General features: G+C 40.9%; 1 protein-coding gene across 1 annotated transcript in view; it reads left to right on the top strand.

Moving 5' to 3' along the window:
* Positions 1-17,324, top strand: part of LOC133531562 (exportin-7-B) — a 57,465-nt gene that overhangs the window by 33,335 nt on the left and 6,806 nt on the right. The window contains exons 16-24 of the mRNA XM_061869856.1: positions 2,260-2,410; positions 4,062-4,221; positions 7,312-7,502; positions 8,038-8,167; positions 9,297-9,378; positions 10,435-10,573; positions 12,319-12,396; positions 14,329-14,429; positions 15,729-15,943. Coding sequence (XP_061725840.1) covers positions 2,260-2,410; positions 4,062-4,221; positions 7,312-7,502; positions 8,038-8,167; positions 9,297-9,378; positions 10,435-10,573; positions 12,319-12,396; positions 14,329-14,429; positions 15,729-15,943 — 1,247 coding nt within the window. The remainder of the gene's footprint in view (positions 1-2,259; positions 2,411-4,061; positions 4,222-7,311; positions 7,503-8,037; positions 8,168-9,296; positions 9,379-10,434; positions 10,574-12,318; positions 12,397-14,328; positions 14,430-15,728; positions 15,944-17,324) is intronic.

The raw sequence follows: 17,324 nt of genomic DNA, 5'->3' as shown, positions 1-17,324 counted from the left end.
GCGCTTGGGTAATGGCTAATGAAACTACATTAAACTAATTAGAGTGAAACCAAGATAAATTTTCAGCGATTTTGATAGCCTAGACGGTGCACGGGTTATTTAATATTTTATGAAATTATGACGTTTACTTGACACTAGCACCGTCAGGGCTATCAAAATCGCTGCCAACTTATCTTGGTCTGACTCTACGATCACCGTCCTGGTACATTCCCTCTTCAAACTTAAGTCATTTCCAATAGAAGTGACAGCAAGGGACCTTTAACATCTTCCAAACTAAAATACAGCAACGTAATATATATCGATAATGGCTCAGTTAAATTGGTCGATAGGGTCCCGCTTGCGGGGTGGGGTAGATTTCCATAAAGTATGCCATAGAGCCCACGTGCGGGATGTGAGATATTTCCAAAACGCAAGTCATTATGAGGTTCACTAGTGGTTATACCACCTTACCGCCTGCGGGGAGTCACCCGCGTGCTGTATATCGACCGAACTATCGACTTATGAGAGTTATGAGTTTCACTAGTCGTTATACCGCCTGTGGGGAGTACCCGCACGCTTTATATCGACCAATGAAGCTGAGCCATAAAGCTCTCAGAACATTTTGGATTTCTAAAACAGTCCATATAACTGTCATCCCTATTATATAAGTTAACCCTTCTCTGCACTTTTTCCCGCTATTTAAAAAAAGTTGTGATTGGCTAAATGACTTTTATACTGTGCTAAATGTTTCCAAACCTTTACAATATCTGACGTTGTCATGCGCACTGTACCGTTGAGACTGTTGAGTTGCTCACGATGTGGGGTATTTTTTGACCTCTAGTCAGGTGCCAGGCATTTATATTTCAGTATATATTTTGTTGGTTAAATATTAATTCGTATCGATGATGGTCAAGTGTTCAATTCAACCACACACAGAGTGAAACAGTTTCCGAAATGACCGTTAGATGTCGCTGTACCCACCAGCCAACTGGGTAATGGCATGCGTTGTCTGTATTGGCTAGTCGTCATTTTCAACTAGGTTTGCGCTGATTTTGATGATGATGTTTTTTTGGAGGCGTTCAGCACTAAATAGTGACTTTTCGCTTTGTTAGTAGCAAACTATTTCATGTCGTCTAAAATTAGTGGTGGGGCGTTGACTGTTTTCGCTTCAACGAAACGTTAACTTAGAAAACGTCAACTAGTTGAAAAACTGGTTGGTTGCGTCAACGGTTTTGCTTTAACTCAGGGGTTCCCAAAGTGTGCGCCGCGGCGCCCTGGTGCGCCGTAGAAAGTAAAGAGGGGCGCCGTGAGTTCTGTCATTATCCGAAACCACAAATATTCGCGGGTACCTATTTGAGCGCTCGCAGCGTTAAATAATATAGCGTCGTGTCACTCTTTTTAGACCGTGATTTTAAATTTACAAGGGCGCCGTTGCAAAATACTAAACTTGTAACTGCGCCGCATGTTGAAAAAGATTGGGAACCCCTGCTTTAACTGAAGAGAAAAAAGCATTCGCGTCAACGGAATCTAGTCAGTTGAATTGTCGATCAACGAAGTATCTTTCAATAAATGTCGACTAATTGCATTTCGTTTTCGAGCCCTTGCTGTTGCGTCTTTGCTTCTCGCTCGCACTGGCGTCAAAGGAATCTGGTTGAGTTGAATCAATTAATGAAAAAAATGTTGATCTCAACTAAACTGCCATGCCATTAGCTTAGCGTTCCATTCCGATTACGTTTGTATGTTAAAGTCGTCAACTAGTTGAGTCTGTTACACAAAACGTTTCGTTCGTTGACGAACGAAGAACGTTTTATCAACTAGTTCGTTGAATCAACGACTACCACGATCTAAAAGCGTTATTTATAAATTTGTCGCACTTGAATTAGACCAAGAGAAGTCTACATTCTGCAACGATTCTGATCGCACCGCACACGCAGTGTGAGTGTTATTAACACGTCATAATTTCATAAAGGTTTGACGTTTAAAATAACACTTGCACTGCGTGTGCTATCAGAATCGTTGCAGACTTGTCTTGGTCTGAATATAGAAGCCTCAATTATCTGTAACTCCCTAAGGAGTTATAGCTTTTTTTTACAATCCATAACTCCCGTGGGGACAAAATAGGCCTTTGTCCTTCAGCACACCTGCATGAAATAAGATCTTTTTTGAGCAAGTATGATGAAAAAGCCTTTTCCTTTTATATATATATGCACACAAAGTATAACAATAAATGTACCTACCCAACACCTATACAATATAAATGATGTATTTTTTTGTTCACAGGCAGAGCATTTCCCATTCCTGGGCATAACCGGAGTGGGCACGACGGAGATGCGATGTCGCACCATGCTGTACACGGCGTTGGGGCGGCTCCTCATGGTGGAGCTGGGCGAGGACGAGGAGCGCTTCCACGCCTTCATGATGCCGCTCACGGGTACTGTACTGATATACTTCAGCTCCAAATGATAGAACGAAGGGTCTTTGAGAATGTCAAAAGACCGTGTGTTCAATATATAGATTTTGGACCCGGGTACGTCCTTAAACTACGTCCAAAAGAGAGGTATGAGCATTCTGAATGTCATCTCGCTTTGTGTGGTAGGGCACAGCACGGCGGATGTCATTCCAGATCTAGAGCAGAGCCCCACTCTGCTCTAGATCTGGAATGTACACGCGGGAAAGTACCTCCACCTTACAGAAAACCGCAGCCTAATAATACTAGACCCTACTCATAGTGTTGTGTTCCTGCCGGTGAGTAAGGTTGCCAGGGCTCAACGATCTTCAATTCTATGATGATCTCCAGATTTTTAAATATATGATTTGCGTTTGACTTTATTAGAGATTAGCAGTGATGCATTGGGGAAAATATTTGACTGTTGGGGAACAAATATGTAGCAATTGATGAATAAGAGCTTGTTGTGAGATGTACGTCAATTGTTTTTAAATTAGCAGGTTAAAAGAGGTGTATGAGTGTCCACTCAGTAAATTGAACAGGCCTTATTGGAGCTTGGTTGGTTGTGACGTTTAAAAAATTAATCTTAGAATGTACCACCTATGCGAGTGCAACAAAAGATTTGGTTTCGGCCGAAACTAGAACCAAAACCGAACCTTCGGTTTCGACAAAAAAACATCTTTCAGTCGGACGCTAGTATTTATAGTCGAACTTTCAAACCATTCGCCAGTCAGTTACCCGATTCCTCGCTAGATGTCGCTGTACCCGCGACATAACTTGTTGACGACTTGCGACTCTAATTCTTACTTAGTTAAAGCGTACCGACTGTACATTATGTATTTAAGTATTTATTTATCTAGTTTTTGAACGACGGCTACTAGCTCCCAGCTAAGGAAGCCTCGGTGTAATTTTATGAAAGAAAACTTGGAATGGAGGTGGTTTGTCAAAAAAAATTGTCACAGTAAATTACTGCCATCTTTCGACGCCATTTAAGTTTGATCCTTATTCTTTCACTGATATGTGTTAAATACCAAAAAGTGGCGCCATCTAATACATCAAAGGCCAAAGGTATGGCGGCATAGTTTCGAGCGATGGCGCCATAACCCTTGGCCTAAGCCCGGTAAGATGGCGCCACTTTCTGATATTTAACACATATCAGTTAAAGAATAAGCATCAAAGTCAAATAGCGTTCTAGAAGTTTCTTTTTTTATACAATGTCGATGGCAAACAAGCATACGGCCCGCCTGATAGTAAGCAGTCTCCGTAGCCTATGGACGCCTGCAACTCCAGAGGAGTTACATGCGCGTTGCCGACCCTAACACCCCGCATCCTCATTGACCTCTGGCAACCTTACTCACCGGCAGGAACACAACACTATTAGTAGGGTCTATAATCATCATTTAAAAATATGTACGGTCGTATTCACAAACATCTTCATAAGACAATATTTATATGTACATGTAAAAATATATGTACACAACCTCAGCGTCATAAAGGCGTGCCAATATATTTACAGTACATATGGTGCTACTTACTCGCACTAGTGCGGGAAAGTAGCACCATATGTACTGTAAAGATGCTTGTGAACTCGTCTGTACTGGTCTATTTTTTGACTTGTATTAATTTTCATCCCCAGCCGCCTTCGAAAGCCTAGTCAGCCTGCTAGGGCCGCCGGAGAGCCCCCTGTTTTCGTCAGAGGACGCCAAAAAGACGCTGATCGGTCTAGCGCGGGACCTCAGAGGTCTGGCCTTCGCCTTCAACACCAAGACCACCTACATGATGCTGTTCGACTGGATGTAAGTACACGGCAACATTTCCATTTTACCACTTACATTTGTGCGTGTGAGAAAGTTCCTGCGTGTACTGTGTGTTGATTTTTTTATTATTCATAAGAAGTAATTAATACTAGCTTTGTTGTAATATGGACATCGTCCGAGATAGTGCTTGCGTTTAGTAGCAAATGGTACCCATACTGAACACTAATCAATATGTAAACTGGTCCTAAGACATGGAACACGCTTTTAGGGGCCCTATCAGATAAAAATGTATCAATGATAATATCCAAAATGGAGTTAATTATAATACCGGTTTCTTTGAGAAAGTTACTTAATCTAAGCTCTGAAATTTAATGTACTACGATATTTAAAAAAGCGGCCAAGTGCGAGTCGGACTCGCCCATGAAGGGTTCCGTGCCATTTATGACGTATTAAAAAAAAACTACTTACTAGATCTCGTTCAAACCAATTTTCGGTGGAAGTTTGCATGGTAATGTACATCTTTTTTTTTTAGGTTTATCATTCTCTTATTTTAGAAGTTACAGGGGGGGGGGACACATTTTACCACTTTGGAAGTGTCTCTCGCGCAAACTATTCAGTTTAGAAAAAAATGATATTAGAAACCTAAATATCATTTTTGAAGACCTGTCCATAGATACCCCACACGTATGGGTTTGATGAAAAAAAAAATTTTTTAATTTTATGACGTCAATGTTTCCTTTACATACATCAGCAGAGCTATTCATTTGTCACCATGCTTGTCACGTGAGATTGTGTCGCAGTGTGAGCGAGTGTATCGAGTGGGTTTTGAAGTTGGCGGCAACGCGCGAACACTATCCACAAGAAGATTTGTTGAAAACACCCATCGCGGCGGGGCCTGTGTATGAATTGATATTTTCGCGATTAATGCACTAAACTTATATAAGTATCATCCTCATGGGTCTTATGACAAATACAAGGATTAATTTATAGTTTTGCCGGCGGCATGTTAATTTGAATAATAAGCTCAAGAATTGGCGTAAGTTTTACGAAAGCGACTAATACCATCTTCCAGCCAAGAGGGGAAGTTAGGCCTTATTAGAATTAGTCCGGTTCCTCACGATGTTCCCCTTCACCGAAAAGCGACTGGTAAATATCAAATGATATATCGTGCATAAATTCCGAAATACTCATTGGTTAGAGGCGGAGTTTGAACTCGCAACCTTCGGATTGGAAATCCCACGTTCTTACCGCTAGACTACCAGCGCTATTTTCTGTATACACTCTTACTCATTAAAATAACCTCAAATACCAATTAAAATAGAATTTGAATCATACAAACACAAGTTATTCAATATGCAGTATTATTTTGATTAAATCTTAAATTAGGCGAAGTGTACTTAAGGTGTGTACTTACATTTTTTTTTTTTTTTTTTTATTATTAAAGTACATCCACATCATACATATTATAACTTACACTAAACACATTTTAAAAGGTAATAAATACTGATATATACAACAATTATGGAGTACCTAACATTGACTACTTATATTATACATAACAGTGAGATTACCTAAACTTAGCCTAAAACTAATCTTATACTAATCTAAAATTATACTAATTTTATTCTAACTACAATACTATAATTTCTGTTATTGAAATTTATAAAAGATACAAAATATAATTTAATTTAATTGAATAAATTATTTCCCTTATTTTATTTTATTTTCTGCCCATTATTTTATTTTTGAAAGCAGGTAAACGATCATGAAAAATGTCGATGTAATCCCCGTCCTTTATAAAGGCATTGTAGGCAGCGCAAACTCGTACCATGGGAGACTGCAGTCCGAGGTTGGTCCTAGTTACTGGCACCGAGAAAGTTTTCGTTATAGGACGCCGAGGATAATTATGAGGTGTGGTTATATAGATTTTCTCAAGCAAGTTGCTGCATTTTATTTGTCCATTTACGACTTTGTGCAGAAAACACAGGTCCAACATTCGTCGCCGATCGCGCAGGCTGTTCATATTATATTTGGCGAGGCGACAGTCGTAGGTGTTTCTGTGCGAAAAACCTGGAGTACTAAAAGCAAGATATCTTGTGAAAGCCCTCTGTATGCTCTCAACGCGTTGTGAGTGTACGTGATAAAAAGGACTCCACACAATTGAGGCAGATTCGAGATGGCTGCGTGCTAGCGTGTTGTAAAGTATTATTTTAGTTTTGTGATCCTTAAAACCAGTGGAATTTCTTTTAATAAATCCTAGCATCTGTGCGGCTTTTTTTACTACAAAGTCGATATGGGCATTAAATTTAAGTTCATTATCAATTATTACGCCAAGATCTCGAACTTCAGTAGCTTCCATTAAATTAACACCGCCTATCTCGTACATGTATTCAAGTGGTTTTTTTTTTCCTGCAATATTTAATAAAAAAACACTTTTTTGCGTTGAGAGTCATACGATTTGTATTGCACCAAGACATTATATTGTTAAGGTCACTCTGTAGCTTTTTTGCATCTGATTCACATACCACCGATCTGTATAGCTTGAGATCATCTGCGTACAAAGAATAATTGGAGTGTTTGATATGGTCAGTAATATCATTTATAAATATCAGAAAGAGAACTGGGCCCAGGTGAGAGCCCTGTGGTACTCCTGAACCGGCGTTATAGGTTATCGATTTATAGCCATGTACAACCACATTTTGAGGCCTATTAGTGAGATAAGACTTGAACCATTTTAGCCACTTGCCACCTACCCCGAAACTGTGCAGTTTTTGTAAGAGAATTGCATGATCGACTTTATCAAAGGCATTGCTAAAGTCAGTGTAAACAGTATCAACTTGCAGGCCTTTGTCAACTTGCTGGCACAAGTCAGAAACAAATGGCACCAGATTTGACACTACTGAGCGACCAGGCCTGAAGCCGTGTTGATGGTCTGAGATAAAATTGTCCACAAGCCCTGAAAGTATTGGTTGTATAAGAGACTCGAATAGCTTTGAAAAACACGATAAAATTGAAATTGGGCGATAGTTCTTTACATTCGTTGGGGTACGTAGTTACGCAAACTGTTATATATATTTAACAACTGGCACCATTGTTATTTAGTTATTTCATAACCCCTTTGTGTTCCAGTTACCCTGTATACATGAAGGTGCTTCTCCGCGGCATCGAGACCTGGTTTTCGGAGCCGGCGCTGACCACGCCAGTCCTCAAGCTAACAGCCGAGCTGGCGCAGAACCGCAACCAACGCCTACACTTCGATGTATCGTCTCCTAACGGGATCCTGCTCTTCAGGGAGCTGTCTAACATCATATGTGCCTATGGTAAGTCTAACTGCGGTTCTCTGAACCCGCACTATTGTGAATTTTAAAAAATCGGCAGCCGGTTGTATCGTGGTGAAAAGAACGTCAGCTGGTCGCCTGAACATGTAAAAAATAAGCGCTTTACCTTTTTATGATAGTGATAAAATCATGAAACTTTGCATGTAGCATTCCATCAGGCGTTTTTAATAAACGGATTACGCATTACGCATGCTTTGCGGACATAAGTGGCAACGCGCGTATTTTTTACATGTTCAGGCGACCAGCTGACGGTATATCTACCGCGGTACAACCTGCTGACTATTTTGTTTAATTCATGATAGCATCTAAACTATCACCTGATAAATTATTAGCCGGGAGGCGATGACTTACGATGTATGCTCCTGGCCCACGGTTTAAATTAATCTTATTTTGGGACTAGTATGGTTGACTGTAGCTCTGAACTAGTGATAGTAATTAGTCAGTTTGGTATGTAATTTTTTATTTCAATTATTTCTTCCAAAAATAATATTTTCTCACTTGATCGTTTTAATTGCAGGCAGCAGAATACTAACGATAGACGTGAGCAAGAAGCAAATGTACGCGATGAAGCTGAAGGGCATCTCGCTGTGCTTCTGCATACTGAAGGCCGCGCTGTGCGGGAACTATGCCAACTTCGGCGTGTTCAGGTATACTAATTAATTTAATACCATGGGCAAATAATAAGAAAACATTCATAGTAGAAATGTCCTCCAACGCACACGAACCATAAGGGAAATTCTATGTTACGTTGTTCACTAGACTTTTTATTTAGAAATTCTTATGTTATTTCTACTCGGAATCATCCGCTCTTCGATACTAATAGGGGAAAAATGTGCCCCAAATCGCTTTATTCCATTATGTTATCATTTGGCATAGACTTTGTATGACCGTAACAGAATAGAATAAATAGATATTATAGGACATTACTACACAAATTGACTAAGTCCGACAGTAAGCTCAATAAGGCTTGTGCTGTAGGTACTCAGACGATAAATATAAGAAAAACAAATAAGAAGAAAAAAAATTTATACAACATAAATAAAAAGGCCCATTTATTTTATAATATGAATGACGGCGTACAGCGCCATCTAGTGACTTGCCGAAACCAAGCCCACATTAATATACTGATATGTGTTAAATTTGTTAAATATCAAAAAGTGGCGCCATCTTACCGGGAATAGGCCAAAGGTTGTGGCCTATGATCTAGTAGATGATTTTTGAGATTTAACAAATTTAACACATTTCAGTGAAAGAGGATCAAAGTTAAATGGCGTTCTAATATTTTTTCTGCCCTCCGGGCGGGAAGCGTCAACTTTGCTCCCGCTGCGCTAAACGAAGTTGCCGCTTTCCGCCTCCGTCGAGCAGAAAATTAGTATGCGCACCACGGGAGGAAACGTAGGACATCCTATCCCGCGTGTTTGCCACCCTCGCCTTCGGCTCGGGTAACAATTTTACACGCGGCGTGCGCATTTGTTTTCCTACTTTTCCTCCCTTGGGACACAAATAACTATTAATCATGTGTCGAAAGATGGCAGTAAATTTACTGTGGCTACAAAGTTTTCTTTGACAATCCACCGCTATTTCAAATTCCCTTTGCATAAAAAATATGAATTATTTATGAAAGCGTACAGCGCCATCTAGTGACTTGTTATAACCAAGCCTACATTAACTAGTTTACATTTTTGCGTCTTTTAATTTTTTCTCTACAATAATAAGTAATAAATAATAAGGGTTGACTGGTAAATTGTTTTAATATATTTTTCCTGGTATTTACAGGTTATACGGTGATGAATCCTTGGACAACGCGCTCAACATGTTTGTCAAGTTACTATTAAGTATACCTCAAAGCGATCTCTTAGTAAGTGTTTTCGATACATACTTAGACGTAGATGTGACATAATAATATACATAATGACGAAATAGTAATTGCCAACCAAATAGATATTTAAAAAACCGGCTAAGTGCGAATCGGACTCGCGCTCGAAGGGTTCCGTACCATTATCTATAAAAACTAGCGAAACGATCACGTTTGTTGTATAGGAGCCTTATAAAAAAATAATTTATTATTTTTTAGTATTTGTTGTTTTAGCGGCAAAATAAGTACATTATCTGTGAAAATTTCAACTGTCTAACTATCACGGTTCATGATATACAGCCTGGTGACAGACGGACGGACGGACAGCGGAGTCTTAGTAATAGGGTCCCGTTTTAACCCTTTGGGTACGGAGCTCTAAAAATGGTAACTATTACTTATGAAACCAAAATAATGTACTTAAATGATCATATATGATGTATCTTCTTCCTCAAGTTGTCACGGCTCATGGGAGCCTGGGGTCCGCTTGACAACTAATCCCAAGATTTGGCGTAGGCACTAGTTATCATATATGCTGTATATTTTACGAAAGTGTTTTTGCTGGTGTGGGACGCCACATGTGTACACGTCGCCCCTCTCGTGTCCGCGCAGCTGCCGGCGGCCGCGCGCTGACAAATCTAAATATGGTCTGCGGGCGAATACGATCTCGTACCTCTTGGCGTCGAGACCCTCGCCCCGTGGGACCCGAACGCGTTTACACTATTTAAGGAAATAGCTAAAAGAATAGCAGACGCCACCGGTGATCGTAGAGCTGGCAACTTCCTCCCACAAAGAATAAGTATTGCGATACAACGAGGAAATGCTGCCAGCATCTACGGCACCATGCCGCAGGGGGATAGTTTTAAATTATTTATTTTAAAATTAGTTTTATTTTTTTTGTGACTAATTTAATTTTGTAATAATATGATAAAACTACTTTTTAAATAACGCTAAGATACTGTGTTGAAAATTGTATATTTAATAGCGAGATGACTACCCAGTCCACATTTAGACAATATTTTAATACAAATTCCTCTTCACAAATGAAGTGTTCCGTTCCAGGATTATCCAAAGCTGTCACAAACGTACTACGTGCTCCTGGAGAGACTAGCACAGGACCACATGGCGTTCCTAGCGTCCCTCCAGCCCGAGGCCACGCTGTACGTGCTGTCCTCCATCTCCGAGGGACTCACGGCGCTGGGTGAGATACACAGACATACATACATTTCATGCTTAACACACACAGATGTGTATACAGATATGTCTTGCGCTACTAAAACGCCCTCTATACTATTAAGTATGACTCCCATTGAACGGGTGCAGTCGGAGCGCATTTCACAGTTGTACGGCGGACGCGGACGGCTCCGGACGGACTCCATCGCTTCTGCCGTACATGATGTATAGGCACATTGAATATGCGCTCCGGCGCGGCCCGACTCCGGCCGGCCGGTAGGAAACGTACGTGGCTGCTTGGGGCCTCCTTTTGGCATAGTCACTAAATTGAAGATGAAAGTTGGTTGGCGTAATTTCAGTTGAATACCGGCCTGGGGTCAGTATGCAGTGTTGCTGGTGTTAATGATTCATAATTATTACAGTACATATGACACACATACATACATAAGATGTACATGTGACATGTAATATTATAAATATTGTGAATAATGAATATGAATATGGTGCGACTTTCCTGCACTAGTACGAGATAGGGTCGGCAACGCGCATGTGATACCTCTGGTGTTGCAGGCGTCCATAGGCTACGGTGATTGCTTACCATCAAGCGGGCCGTATACTTGTTTGCCACCGACGAGGTATAAATATGCGCAGAGGACGTACAGCGCACTTCGTGTGCAATATAATAACGCGTTTAGAACATTGCTAGGGCTTCATCGGAGGTGCAGCGCTTCGGGCATGTTTACGGAGGCGGGGGTTGATGGTTTTCATGCGATCATGAGGAAGCGCTGCGCCACACTGTGGGAAAAGATGCGGGGGAGCCCTAGTAGTCTTCTGAAGGTGTTTGCCGACAGGTGGGACTCACCCACGTTAAAAAGATGGATCAGCCTTCACACTACTTTTGTAAATTTTGATTGGTGACATGTTTTAATTATTATTATTATTTGACGAAATTTAATTTTAATTCTATACATTTTATAATTTTCAAAATTTAATTTAATGCGTTTAATTGTAATATCTTAATTGTAATTGTTATGTTATATTGTTTAATGGACAATTTAAATTACTGTAGAGATAAGTTATTGACATTTTATTATTTTATGCTCACCCGGTTATGTCTGTGTTTGTGATCTCTGTATGTACTAACAATAGTCTTGTAAGTTATGTTGTGTAATACTAACACTTTTATGGGTTTTGCCTGAAATAAAGGATTTAATAATAATAATAAAAAGATTGAGCGTTTTCCACGCCTTGGTCAAAAATTTCAAGCCATATGTACTATGAAATGTTGTACGATCCACGGGCGAATACGTAATTCACAACTCGTGTCGATTTAAAGTCGTGTTTTAATTTATCAGTACAGTCAAGGTATTAAATATCGACACGGACAAAGTGCCAAAAATATGTACACACGACCTTATTGACTATACATTAAAGTAGTGTATACATATTTTTGGCATTTTGTCCGTGTCGATATTTAATACCTTGACTGTACTAGGTGCGAATTGCCTACTTTCTGGATTTGTATAGTTAATATCTATTGTGTTCCGTCTTACGTCCGAAATCTGCTTTATGAGAGTAACGCCTCCCGTGGCCGATAGATGGCGCTAGCGTGTATGTAGTCGCTCCGCCCCACGCCGTGACGTAGTTGCGCTTCCCCTTCCCCTGTAAGTAGCCTAAATAGCCTACCAGGAAGGCATTACTCAGATCTCGGACGTATAAGGAAACTTGATAACAATTTGATTGGAAGGTAAAATGTTAATATTGTCGTTGCAGACACGAGCGTGTGCACGGGATGCTGCGCGACGCTGGACCACATAGTCACATATCTATTTAAGCAATTAGTACACAAATGTGAGTATATGTTCTTTATCTATAAGTAAGTTAAGATAGTGGACAATCGGTTCTTCATACAAAGGTAGTCCTCATTTTCCTCTCTGGATTCTGACATTATAGAAAATATTTTTGCACAATTTGGTATGTATAAATCATAAATATGCCCTTCTTTTGGTTTTTCTTTAATATATTTTTTATAATATTCGATCACCTGTGAAAATTTCAACTGTCTATCACGGTTCATGAAATACAGCCTGGTGACAGACGAACAGACAGACAGACGGACGGACAGCGAAGTCCTAGTACACGGAACCCTGAAAGAACTAACGATGGGGCAAGGCTGTGTTAACTATACATTCAACTGTATTAAAAAATATTTTCTATTATGTTTATATTCAGAGAGCAATGGAGTGAAAGTCGGAATGGCGGGTGTACCTAAATAAAATTAAATGAAAACCATACCATATTTTTGTACCTAATTTGTACTATTTAGTACCTCCTTTAAAAAAAAATGTACCTCACGGTACTTAAAGTTATCACCAAAAAACAGGTCACCCGCCATCCTGACAGTCAGAATGGCGGGTGTACTTTATTACGCTATGTTCCCGTGGTTATTGATAAATTCTATAAAAGCCAAATTTTTGTACCTTTTTTGTACCTTCATATTCAATTATAATACGAGTCATTTTATTTTTAGTTTCCAAGTTTTACTCATTTTATATTTTGCTTGCTATTACAATTTTGCAGGCGTTATAATTTTTCAAATTATCGATTTCATTTTTAAGAAATAACGCTAAGGTACAATTATTTTTATTACGCCAGGATTTAGTACCTTCAATGTTTAATCTGTTAAGTTCAAATAACTCAGTAAATCATGTCTTAATAAAATGCACAAAAAAATGACTCATATTATAATTGAATATGAAGGTACAAAAAAGGTACAAAAATTTGGCTTTTATAGAATTTATTACACCCGCCATTCTGACTGTCAGGATGGCGGGTGACCTGTTTTTTGATCATAACTTTACGTACCGTGAGGTACAATTTTTTTTAAACGAGGTACTAAATAGTACAAATTAGGTACAAAAATATGGTATGCTTTTCATTTGATTTTATTTAGGTACACCCGCCATTCTGACTCTCACCAATGGAGACTACGTTTGTATGGAACAGCGGCCCTTTCCTCTTAATATCATACAACCCTGAAACGAACAATTGATTGTACCATAGAGACTAAATCTTCAGATTAAAAACCGGCCAAGTGCGAGTCGGACTCGCGCACCGAGGGTTCCGTACAAACCTGTATAGGTATATAAGCAAAAGTTCACCCATCACGACAATCGAGTCATATCAATTATTAAAAATATTTTTATTACATGATATAACTAAAAATTTACGGTTTTCGCAATTTTTCCTTTATCTGTGCTATAAGGCGTTGCTTCGTACTAAATTTCAAGATTCTGAGTTCACAGGAAGTACCCTTTGAGGTTTTGATTCCCTTGCAAGTGTCGAAAATTTACGGCATAAACGGCTGTATCTATGGATTGCGTTGGCTTAGAAGTTTGATTTTTTCACAACTTCAAAAAACAGTAGACCTGAGTATTTGATATAAATTCCAGCTTGATACCTCCGCGCGTTCCTGAGAAAAAGGGCCTTGACAGACAGACAGACGTGCGGACGGACAACAAAGTGTTCCTATAAGAGTTCCGTTTTTTCCTTTCGAGGTACGGAACCCTAAAAACGGACATTAAATTAGATTATTAATGTAGATTATTCTATTATCTATATAGGGTATAGGTAGCTTTGTACATTACATTTGACAACACGGTTTCCACTTTCAGGCTTCCATCATACCAATACGTCGGAAAGGGACAAACGATTATTAGCGGCTTGTCAACTTTAGTAGACGTTTATGAATAAGGGGGTAATAGTATTTGGTGTGATTTTCAGCAAGCAACAAAATCCCTCACGGGCGGCAGCCGGAGACGAGTAACATGTTCATACAGGTGCTGCAGCAGCGGCCCGAGATCATGCAGCAACTGCTGGCCACGGTGAGATTTGTAGTAGTAGTAAAACACTTTATTGTACAAAAAGAAACATAAAACAGGGAATAACACACATCATGACAAGATTTGGTCGGGAGACCATTTCCATCACTAAAAAGGGAATTAATTCTTAAATTCCCTACTAGTCTTAAGCGCTTACATTCTTCAAATTTGACGCCTTTAGTGACCAATGTAAACAAATATTTAAAAACTTAACATTAAAACATAATAAAAACTTAAATTATAAAATACTACTAGCGCCATCTCTTTTCACATGTGAAAACTATACAAGGTGTAACTAAAATAGTGGGGATCCGTTAAAGGGCTTATCCAGTATCGTGTTGTCATTATGAAGAGGTAGAAGAAGAAAATGTTGACCTGATAAATTTTTCGGCTATTTATGGGCGGTTGGCAGACTTGGCAGATATATAACCTAACCCATAGAAAAAACAAATACGTCAAAAAAAAATCATCTCCTTATTCCTAATCAAAACACGATATTTTGTTACACTCTATATATCTTAACACGTGCGCGCCTTGCATCTATTTTATCTTGCGTTATTTTATCACAGAGTTCCTATGTCCATCCTTCACCACCACCAGCTCCTGTCTTCATCATCAGATTAGCTCGATGGTACCATAATATTAAATCGTCACCCAATTTAGATATGTATGCAAATTTTCAGCTTTTTTTGATACCAGTTTCATTGAAGGGAAAAAGATTATTCGTCTGTCAGAAAATCGATGTCATTATGTTAAGTTTAATTAACTCTAACAATTTTCCTCTCGTCCATTACCTCTACCTTTCTTCATTCACTGTAAATACCCGGCAAAACGCGGAAACTGTAACTATAGCGAATGTTTTTTTTTTCGAGTAATAAAAAATATTAGAATCTTCGAAAACTAGGTTAGATTTTTTATATATTTTACAATTACTTTAGTTTTTTGATTGAATTGGGGTGACACCCAGAATTTTCGCACCGGGTGCCACCCATTCTAGGTACGCCACTGATAAGTACTAAACTAGAAATATAATTTCTAAGTTGTCCTATCAAAGTTACAAAAAAAACTCGTACAACCGAACCAAAAAACAAAAAAAATTGATGTGATGTTAAGCAAAATGTGAGATGCAAATACACATTGTACCAAGAAATTGGACAGGTGGAATACCATCCTAAGACGCAACAACGCGCACAAACATTGCAGTTGAATTTTGTTGAAATACAACGAAAAAATAATAGAGCTGGCTACGAATCCACAGTTTTCCCACTATCCGTTATTTATACGATTTTATTTCCGCGACAGGTCCTCAATGTGATAATGTTCGAAGACTGCTGCAACCAGTGGTCCATGTCGCGGCCGCTGCTCGGCCTCATCCTGCTCAACGAGGAGCAGTTCAGCCGCATCCGAGCCGAGATGATCGCGCAGCAGCCCCGGGACAAGCAGCCCCAACTAGCGCAGTGGTTCAGCGGACTCATGCAGGGCATCGAGCCCAACCTGCTCACCAAGAACAGGGACAAGTGAGTAATGATGATGATCGCAGCAGCCCCGGGACAAGCAGCCCCAACTAGCGCAGTGGTTCAGCGGACTCATGCAGGGCATCGAGCCCAACCTGCTCACCAAGAACAGGGACAAGTGAGTAATGATGATGATCGCAGCAGCTCCGGGACAAGCAGCCCCAACTAGCGCAGTGGTTCAGCGGACTCATGCAGGGCATCGAGCCCAACCTGCTCACCAAGAACAGGGACAAGTGAGTAATGATGATGATCGCAGCAGCCCCGGGACAAGCAGCCCCAACTAGCGCAGTGGTTCAGCGGACTCATGCAGGGCATCGAGCCCAACCTGCTCACCAAGAACAGGGACAAGTGAGTAATGATGATGATCGCAGCAGCCCCGGGACAAGCAGCCCCAACTAGCGCAGTGGTTCAGCGGACTCATGCAGGGCATCGAGCCCAACCTGCTCACCAAGAACAGGGACAAGTGAGTAATGATGATGATCGCAGCAGCCCCGGGACAAGCAGCCCCAACTAGCGCAGTGGTTCAGCGGACTCATGCAGGGCATCGAGCCCAACCTGCTCACCAAGAACAGGGACAAGTGAGTAATGATGATGATCGCAGCAGCCCCGGGACAAGCAGCCCCAACTAGCGCAGTGGTTCAGCGGACTCATGCAGGGCATCGAGCCCAACCTGCTCACCAAGAACAGGGACAAGTGAGTAATGATGATGATCGCAGCAGCCCCGGGACAAGCAGCCCCAACTAGCGCAGTGGTTCAGCGGACTCATGCAGGGCATCGAGCCCAACCTGCTCACCAAGAACAGGGACAAGTGAGTAATGATGATGATCGCAGCAGCCCCGGGACAAGCAGCCCCAACTAGCGCAGTGGTTCAGCGGACTCATGCAGGGCATCGAGCCCAACCTGCTCACCAAGAACAGGGACAAGTGAGTAATGATGATGATCGCAGCAGCCCCGGGACAAGCAGCCCCAACTAGCGCAGTGGTTCAGCGGACTCATGCAGGGCATCGAGCCCAACCTGCTCACCAAGAACAGGGACAAGTGAGTAATGATGATGATCGCAGCAGCCCCGGGACAAGCAGCCCCAACTAGCGCAGTGGTTCAGCGGACTCATGCAGGGCATCGAGCCCAACCTGCTCACCAAGAACAGGGACAAGTGAGTAATGATGATGATCGCAGCAGCCCCGGGACAAGCAGCCCCAACTAGCGCAGTGGTTCAGCGGACTCATGCAGGGCATCGAGCCCAACCTGCTCACCAAGAACAGGGACAAGTGAGTAATGATGATGATCGCAGCAGCCCCGGGACAAGCAGCCCCAACTAGCGCAGTGGTTCAGCGGACTCATGCAGGGCATCGAGCCCAACCTGCTCACCAAGAATAGGGACAAG

The sequence above is a fragment of the Cydia pomonella genome, chromosome 25 (genome assembly GCF_033807575.1).
Source record: "Cydia pomonella isolate Wapato2018A chromosome 25, ilCydPomo1, whole genome shotgun sequence".
Classification (NCBI taxonomy): Eukaryota; Metazoa; Arthropoda; class Insecta; order Lepidoptera; family Tortricidae; genus Cydia; species Cydia pomonella.
Note: the sequence above shows the minus strand (reverse complement) of the source record. Positions and strands in the feature narration are given on the sequence as shown.